The sequence below is a fragment of the Bidens hawaiensis genome, unplaced genomic scaffold (assembly GCF_021521415.1).
Source record: "Bidens hawaiensis isolate Kalapana, Puna unplaced genomic scaffold, B.hawaiensis_p1.1 tig00033481_1, whole genome shotgun sequence".
Classification (NCBI taxonomy): domain Eukaryota; kingdom Viridiplantae; phylum Streptophyta; class Magnoliopsida; order Asterales; family Asteraceae; genus Bidens; species Bidens hawaiensis.
In genome coordinates, this window is record NW_027495730.1 from 214536 (window position 1) to 223577 (window position 9042).

The window sequence follows — 9042 nt, forward strand, 5'->3', positions numbered from 1 at the left end:
ACCATTTATAGGAAACTTGTTGGTTCCTCACTTCCTTGAGGTATTTGACACAGACAAGGCCTAACCTATACTATATATGTTGTTGGCCACTTGGCCTGACTTCTATCAATGATCCCAAGAAAGATTATAAAGAGGGTGTTCTTCGGGTAATTATTTCAGTTCTCGGGTTGTTCATGCCGGGTTAATTAGGCTTGACCATTATGGAATTTGACCTAAAGACCATCGCAATTAAGTGTGGGTTTTTCGGGTTTTGGATGAAATGGGTCGAGTTAGTACGGGTTGGGTTTCAGATAGGTCACCTTCAAACAAAAGAAGGCTGTGTTTGCCTATTTTGGAATCCATGTTCAAGGCCTTCGTTGTACGGTTGTGTTTGTAGACAACGTAATTTAAATGCCTATAATTAATATACTATCGGTGTAAAGTGTAAATAACAAAAACCTAAGCCTAAATAGTACTTTTGTCACAAGTTTAATTAGTATGAATTTGTAGGGGCTAAGGTGAACATTTCTAATTAAATCACCTTATGTAACCTACCTAAACCCTAGCCCTTCCTCACATTAATACTTTACCGGCAACGGTTTTGACTTCCGAGTTCATCGTTGCGGCCAATTGCTTCTCCTTCGCAATGAACCTTGACAACTCGAGTTTATGTCCGGTGGCCGGCTGCTGCAATTACATAATAATGCACTCTGGGCATGAAATAGGAATTTTGGCTATATAATAAACTAATATCGATCATGGTAAAATTATGGATATTGAGTGTTCATTGAAGGCCGGATGCTTACGTGATTTGATCTGACTGATTATACTCGGACTTGTAAACGCCTCATACTTTTTAGCCAATTCCTGCAGCACATCCCATTCATGCTTATCTTGAGGAAGTTCTTTGTTGTCTTGCAATATTCGTATTGCAACATCTACAAAAGGTTTAGCAATCACTCGAATGAGTAGAAATTATAAGCACCTAGCTAGATTTGTTAATCTCATAACATAGGATACAAGTATATATATTATATGGAACCCCTGCATACCTAACATGTTAAACTCGATACATTTCAACAAAACTCATTCGTGTGATCTGTCCAACTGTGATAATTTATCATTCTATCATAGAGAAAAGTCACCAGAATGGGATCTGTCATCTTGTAACTACCACAAACTATTAACAGTGTCAGATTATATAAAAACATAGCTTTAACCATCTCAACATTTCTTGAAATAGCTGCTAAACAGAAGGCTGTATTGCCATCACTATTCACCAGTTCCAAATCTGACTTACTCATCATGTTCACGAGATATCTCACAAACATGGTGTTTCTACTCATGATGGCAACGTGCAGTGGCGTTTCCATATTTGGAGTGATCCTACGTCGTACCAAATATTCGTGATATTGAAGGATGAGTTTTGCAGCTTTCAAGTTTCCATTGGCTGATGCTCTCTCTGTAGAGATCATAGTAGTCTCTTCAATTCTTCCTACTAAGTAATATATGCATGTAATCAACTTTGAAGATAAATGACATTTACACAAACATAAAGGACAATCTTTGTAATTTTGTCAATGATTTACAAGACATTAATAGATAATTACAAAATGTTTAGAACTTTGAATGTTTTTGCCTCACCAATAATACATGAAAGATTTACAAGCTCACATAATAATACAAGATTCACAAATAATACAATTACAAAAGATATGTTTCCAATGCTCCATAGGAAAAACACTTAGAAATTCGGGTTTTTACTTAGATCATGTATTTTTTCAGTTGAAATAGATACAATGCCTTAAATATCACATAACGCCTTTCCTTCAAAAGATAGAAGTACTCCCTTAATGTATATTGCCAAGAGTCCAATAGCAATTCCCGAGATTATAAATGGCAAAATGCTGTCACCATATAGAAGGAAAACGCCGGAAAGAAAGGCGATGGCCGTGGCTGCTATAGATGCATAAAGTGCTTCTTGACCAGCCAACCATCTTACTAATAATATTTCCTTGGGGTGATCATGGCGAGTAAGGATGACATTTATGAATGTGAGCGTCGAAACTCCAGCCAAGAGAAAGGATATGGCTTCCACTAGTATAAACCAAATGAAAGTTTTGTTTTCGCGGAATACAGGAAAACCACTTTGATCAAACCCACCAGGAATTGAATAAACTATTGAAAATCCTATGGTGCATATAAGCACAGCTACCACCATCGATTGACTAATAGTTTCATATACACATTTCGTAGTTGCGGAAACTGCTTCCATGTGGCCCTTTGTGAATTCTTCTTCAGGTGTATAGCCTGCATTATTCTTCATTTTCCTATAATAAGGAGGGAGTGTCCTCTCAACATCCTACAAGGAATATTAAAGTGTACAATGATCAATTAATAAGAAGACGTCGATCATCAGTCACTAAATCAGCAAATACTAGCTTAACTACAAGGTATTATAAATCTTGGCCTAGAGGTAATATCCAAGGTGTATATAATGTGGATCAATTAACCAAGTGCAACTGTGACAAGTAAAGAGTTTCTGTTTTAAATAATAAACAACCTATGAATGATCTGAAGAAGTTTACCTTGTACCATATATATTCACTGAGAATTTCCAAAGGAGTAATCCCCGAGTTTTTATAACCAGTTCCCTCCGGAATCGTTCCAACCATATGCAAAATATTATTGCCTTCTTTGTCTATGATAGGAGTTATGAAACCCTTTATTGAGCCAATATTCTTTAAAAACCTGTAGACCCTGTGTTGACGTTGAGCAATAGCAATGTGAAAGATTGTTTGTCCGTCATCATTTCTCAGCCATATAAGATCAGGAAACTCATGAATCAGCTCAACCAAAAATTGTTTGTTCTTTTTTGCCGCAATAAATAGAATATGTGCCGTGTCTTCTTTATCTTTCTTAGTCACCGGGTGTCTTAGTATTTCATGAATCTCAACCATTGGCTTTGCCGCTACCCTTTTCAAAAGTAATCTTAGTAATTGTATGCCGTCACCGGTCACCAAACCAGTGAACACCAAATCTGCAAGTAACAATCAGATAAGAAACCAAGTAGATTATTATTGATGAACCAAAATCTAATATACATGTAACTACTTGAATTAGTATTCAGTAGGTGTATCACAAGAAGATATTGAGTGCTCATTGAAGGATGCTTACATGATTTGATCTTACTGATTATAGTCTGACTTGTAAACACCCCAGGATTTTGAGCCACTACTCGCAGCACATCCCATTCATGCTTATCTTGGGGAAAGTCTTCGTTGTCCTTTAATATTCGTATTGCAACATCTACAAAAGGTTTAGCAATCACTCGAATGAGTAAAAATTATAAGCAACTAGCTAGATTTGTTAATCTCATAACACAGTATACATACCAAACATGTTAGCCTCGATACATTTCGAAAAAACCTCATTCCTGTGCTCTGTCCAACTGTGTTGATCCTTGTTCATTTCATCATAGAGAAAATTCGCCATCTTATGCTTTTTGTGTAAAGCAGCAAGACATAATGGGATCATCTTGTTTTTTTCTTCAATAGTTGGCGTCATCTTGCAACTGTTGGGTTTCAACGGTGGTTCGAGACAAAACGGATAAACTATTTAAACCCGTTTTATATAATATTTCGTTTCGATAGTTATTAATCAAGTTAATAAGAAACCGAACTCAAAAACGCAGCGGATATTAAACTAATTAAAACGAACCATAAAACGAAACCCGAACCCGGATCCGATTACAAACGCGTACGAGCACGAAAAAACGATAATAAACAACCATAGGGGGTTAGTCGATATACCTCGGTATGAAACCGGGACGATACACCGCGAGCTAACGAGATGCACTAGAAAAGGGGACACAATCAACGGCCAAAAGTTGATCCGGCGGCGGCGGAGCTCCGGCAGTGTGTACGGCTCAGATCTGGAGGCTTTGAGCAACGAGGTACGCCAATAGTCAACAGCAGCAGCTAACAAGGGCTTCTAATCACCAAATGGACCTCACCGGAAAACCGATGGTCGCCGGAGAAGACGAACCAGTCGCCGGAAAACCGTAAATAGAGTTTTAATCACACCGGGGCTAATAGGTAGCTGCGGTGGTGACTGGAGAACGATATTAGAGGCTGTGTATGTATGTTTGGTGGCCGGAATGGCTTCGCCGGAAAACCGGTCGCCGGAATTGCGGCGCCGGAATAGAGTAGCTGCTAGGGTTTTATGGTTTTCAAAGGGTTACCATAAATAGTAAATAAGTTATCTATTTATAGTGTACATACTAGGGTTTAACAATTAAATCAACTTGGGCTTAAGCCCAAATAACCAAATAAAACCTTTTAACCAATATCCAGTCCGCGTAATCGATTGTGTCGGCCTAAATAAATAATATTTAAAATAGGCCATGATCTCGTTACCCCCGGTGTAACTCTATCCGGGTCACGTTCGGGTCGGTCACGTTGACTTGACCCGAAACGTCCATAAAATCCAACAGTCTCCCACTTGGACGTATTTGGGTCAAGTATCACAACGCTGACAGCTAGAGGCGTTCTATCTACACATAGCTGTCCCCGACTGAATATGACATTTTAAATCCATAACCAAAATATCTTGGAATACCTTATTGCAAGACAATGAATTTATAGTAATCGTTGTCATCTATCCTTTCTGTATAAGACATTAATTGAACAATGAGACATGGATCAAATCAATCTCATATGGTGTTCAATTATTGTAGTTCTCGATATAGAGTCAAAGTGGTCCAATCAAACACACAGTTAGTTTGAGTGAGGCCTCACACTTTACCAGTTTGAATCAACGAGGGCGCCAATATGTCTAAATGTTACATTTAAATGTAAGAGTACAAAATCTCATCTTGACAACATATAACTCCCACTGAACTCCAGAACATTCCCAACCAATGCCTTTATGGCTGCCAGTTACGCAACATCGGTTGACATGATCAAAGAATATTCCTCGGTAAACGAAAGTTCTAATATGTATCTCAGGTCTAAGGATACAAAATGAGCATACTATTATCAAAACATCTTATAATCAAGATCCATGAAGATGATTTGATGCGAGTTACATCCAACGTCATTCATAATGAGGTCTGTGAGTTTGGAACTCAACAACTTGAGTCCAAGGTCAGAATAGTCTTAATTCAGAATCGCTCCCACGAGTCTGACCGACTATGGATAATTTAGAATACAATATTCACGGATTAAACGTATTAAAATGAACACGGTTGTATTATTCAACGTTTGCATTTAACCATTAAATCAAAAGTGAACAGAAAAGTACAACTGATAAAACGTTCATATATCCAAATACTAAATCAAAATAAATCACTAGCAAGTCTAAGCCCGATAGCATCTCTATGCTGGTCATGTTTGTCCTGAGTCATCGGCTTAGTGAACGGGTCGGCTAGATTTTGATCTGTGTCTACTTTGCTTATCACGATGTCACCCTCGTTCCAATATTTCCCGAATAAGATGGAACTTCCTTAGAATGTGCTTGGTTCTGTGATGAGACCTTGGCTCTTTGGCTTGAGCAATAGCACCTGTGTTATCACAGAATATCTCGATTGGTTTGTGAATACTCGGAACCACATCGAGATCTGTGATGAACTTCTTCATCCAAGCAGCCTCCTTAGCAGCATCAGATGCGGCTTTATATTCGGATTCGGAGGTAGAATCCGCCACAACACTCTGCTTGGAGCTCTTCCAATAAATAGCTCCTCCATTGAGAGTGAAGACGAAACCCGACTGTGAGCGTGAATCATCTCGGCCAGTCTGGAAGCTAGCATCAGTGTTACAGTGAGCTCCTCTTCCACCCCCCCCCCCCCCCCAACACCAAGAACATGTCTTTGGTCCTATTCAAGTACCTTAGAATGTTCTTCACAGCAGTCCAATGGGCAATGCCATAACTCTGTTGAAAACGGCTGGTCATACTCAAGGCATACGACACATCGGGTCTAGTACATAACATAGCATACATGATTGAGCCAACCGCAGAAGCATATGGAATTGCTTGCATACGTTCAGATTCAATGTCCGTTGCCGGAGATTGCGATTTGCTCAACACGGTTCCCTTAGTCATTGGAACAACTCCTTTCTTGGAGTTTCCATTGAGAAGCGTGCCATCACTTTGTCTATGTAGGTACTTTGACGAAGCCCTAGAATCCGTTTAAATCTACTCTATAGATCTTTATTCCCAGAATATAAGCGGCTTCTCCAAGATCTTTCATTGCAAAACAAGATTCTAACCATTTCTTAACTTCCTTAAGCATGGGAATGTTGTTTCCAATGATCAGTATGTCATCCACATACAAGATGAGGAATGATATAGTGCTCCCACTAGCCTTTCTGTAAACATAAGGTTCATCTTCGTTTTTGACCAAACCAAACTCTTTGTTTTTCTCGTCAAAGTGAAGTTTCCAGCTTCGAGATGTCTGCTTAAGTCCATAAATGGACTTGTTCAATTTGCAAACCCTATTAGGATATTTTTGATCGACAAAACCTTCAGGCTGAACCATATAGACATCTTCAGAAAGATGTCCATTAAGGAAAGCGGTTTTGACATCCATTTGCCATATCTCATAATCATAGTATGCAGCAATGGCAAGCAATATCCTAATTGACTTAGTCATAGCAACGGGCGAAAAGGTTTCATCATAGTCAACACCTTGAGTTTGAGTAAAACCTTTCGCGACTAGCCGTGCCTTATAGGTTTGCACATTTCCATGCATGTCGGGTTTTCTCTTGAAAATCCATTTGCTCCCTACTGCCCGACTATCGGGGGGTAGCTCAACCAAGTTCCAAACTTGGTTATCATGCATAGATTGCATCTCACCGTTCATGGCATCTTGCCATTTCTTGGATTCCGGATCCAAGATGGCAGACTTGTAGTTAGTAGGCTCGTCCCCAGATTCGGCTATTAATAAGACTTCGGGACCATCTAAATGACATAAGTATCTAGAATTTGGTACGGGAGTCCTACTACTTCTGCAAATGCTTGTGTTCACGTCTGATGTATCAGCAACAACAACTTGTTGATCAGACTCTCCAACTTTCTCAGCGGTTGACTGTGGATCTTGAATTTCTTCAAGGTCGACAATGTCATTTCTAGTTCCTTGACTAAGAAATTCTTCTTCAAGGAAGTAGCCTTTCCTCCTGACAGAAATCGTATTTGTATCAGGATGAAAGAAGTAATAACCGCTTTTGAAATAGTATCCAACGAAAACAACATTTTCGCCGCAGGGATCAAGTTTGTCATCAGACTCACTTGTGATATAAGTATCACATCCCCATACTCTAAGATAAGATAATTTGGGTTTCTTTCCCTTATGTCATATCTCATATGGTGTTTTGTCTATCTTCTTAGTTGGAGCTAGATTGACAATGCGGGCGGCGGTCATAAGGGCGTAACCCCAAAAGGAATGAGGCAAGTTGGTTCTACACATCATCGATCGAACCATGTTTAGCAAAGTTCGATTTCTCCTCTCGCTCACGCCATTAAGTTGGGGTGTGCCAGGTGGAGTGAGCTGTGAAACAATTCCATGCTCTTTTAGATGAGTGATGAACTCTGTGCTGAGATACTCTCCACCTCGATCTGATCGAAGTATCTTAATGGTTTTGTCAAGTTGTTTTTCCACTTCGCTTTGAAACTCTTTGAACTTTTCAAAAGTTTCGTGCTTGTGTTTCATAAGATACACATAAGCGTATCGACTATAATCGTCGATAAAAGAAACGAAGTATCTTTCATGGTTTCTAGTCATGGTTCTAAGAGGTCCACATACATCAGTATGTATGAGTCCTAATAGATCACTTGCTTGTTCACTTTTATTAGTGAAGGAGTCTTTGACGAATTTGCCAGCTAAGCAAGATTCACAAGTGTTAAAAGAGTCTGGTCCTGTGTATTCAAGAATACCTTCGGATTGGAGTCTTTTAACTCTTGTCTTGCTTATGTGGCCAAGTCGGCAATGCCATAGAAAAGTATCATTGACACTAGTCTTGATACGTTTTGAAAGATGATATACGTTATTGTCAGGTTGAACATCAATCTCATAAATAGCATTTCGAGGTTTAGCCTCAAAATAAAAGATATCATAAGTAAGCAGAAATAGCCATGCCATTAAGAACATACTTAAATCCTTGTTCAAATAACAACGAAACTGAAATGATGTTTCTGGTCAAGCCAGGAGCATACAAACAATTATTTAAAGGAAAAACTAGGCCAGATGGACAAGTAAAATGAAATACTCCCGGTTGCCAGAACTGATACTCTCTTCCCATCTCCAACGATGAGTTCCATGCTGCCTTTATTCAGTTTCCTCCACTTCTCCGGCTCCTGCAAGACATTAACGATGTGGTAACCACATCCGGTATCAAATACCCATGTGTTGCTAGAGACAGTGAAAAGTTCAATAACGTATATGGAAATACCTCCAGAAGAGCCTTCATCATTGGCTCTCTTCTTTCTGATCTCAGCAAGGTGCTCGGGGCAGTTTCTCATCCAGTGCCCCATTTGGTTGCATTCGAAGCACTTGTGCTCCTCAAAGGGCGGCGGCTTTTTCTTTGCAACCACCTTGTTAGTGTTGGTGGCAACATGGGCAGCAACAGTAACTTTCTTCTTGCATTTTCCCTTAAAACCCCGATTCTTTGGTTTGGGCTTCTTGACACCAGCAGATCGAATCATCAGAACTTGATTGGTCCTAGAAGGAATGTTCATCTCAGCCGTCTTGAGCATGTTATGAATCTCCGGCACTGTCTTCACCCAACCATTCATATTGAAATTCATCACGAACTGGTCGTATGAGTTGGGGAGAGAGTTGAGGATGAAATCCGATGTCATATCATCGGGCATGGGATAATCAAGTTTCTTGAGCTGATCGATGTGCTCCTTCATCTTAAGAACATGAGCACTGACGGGAGACCCCTCTGCCATCTTGCAACTGATGAGTTGTTTCATGGTGTCGAAACATTCTTGACGGGCTTGTTTCTGGAACATGCCCTTGAGTTGCTCAAGCATCTCATAGGCACCTAAGTCTTCCAAGCCTTT

General features: G+C 39.6%; 2 protein-coding genes across 2 annotated transcripts; both read right to left on the bottom strand.

Moving 5' to 3' along the window:
- Positions 1-552: 552 nt before the first annotated feature.
- LOC143584872 (uncharacterized) lies at positions 553-1454 on the bottom strand. Its single transcript, XM_077066805.1, has 2 exons — positions 1125-1454; positions 553-666 (listed from the first exon to the last, which is right to left on the bottom strand). The coding sequence occupies exons 1-2, from the start codon at positions 1452-1454 to the stop codon at positions 553-555; spliced, it is 444 nt and encodes a 147-aa protein (XP_076922920.1).
- Positions 1455-1783: 329 nt separating this feature from the next.
- On the bottom strand, positions 1784-3546 carry LOC143584873 (uncharacterized). Its single transcript, XM_077066806.1, has 4 exons — positions 3375-3546; positions 3157-3288; positions 2568-3019; positions 1784-2341 (listed from the first exon to the last, which is right to left on the bottom strand). The coding sequence occupies exons 1-4, from the start codon at positions 3544-3546 to the stop codon at positions 1784-1786; spliced, it is 1314 nt and encodes a 437-aa protein (XP_076922921.1).
- Between the last annotated feature and the right edge of the window lie 5496 nt (positions 3547-9042).

Excerpts from the sequence above, each read along its gene's own strand:
- LOC143584872 (XM_077066805.1), bottom strand. The coding sequence starts at position 1,454 with ATGATCTCTACAGAGAGAGCATCAGCCAATGGAAACTTGAAAGCTGCA. Across the intron at positions 667-1,124 it reads AGATGACAGATCCCATTCTG|CAGCCGGCCACCGGACATAA; the intron begins GTGACTTTTCTC and ends ATGTAATTGCAG.
- LOC143584873 (XM_077066806.1), bottom strand. The coding sequence starts at position 3,546 with ATGACGCCAACTATTGAAGAAAAAAACAAGATGATCCCATTATGTCTT. Across the intron at positions 3,289-3,374 it reads TATCGAGGCTAACATGTTTG|ATGTTGCAATACGAATATTA; the intron begins GTATGTATACTG and ends AACCTTTTGTAG. Across the intron at positions 3,020-3,156 it reads AATCAGTAAGATCAAATCAT|ATTTGGTGTTCACTGGTTTG; the intron begins GTAAGCATCCTT and ends TGTTACTTGCAG.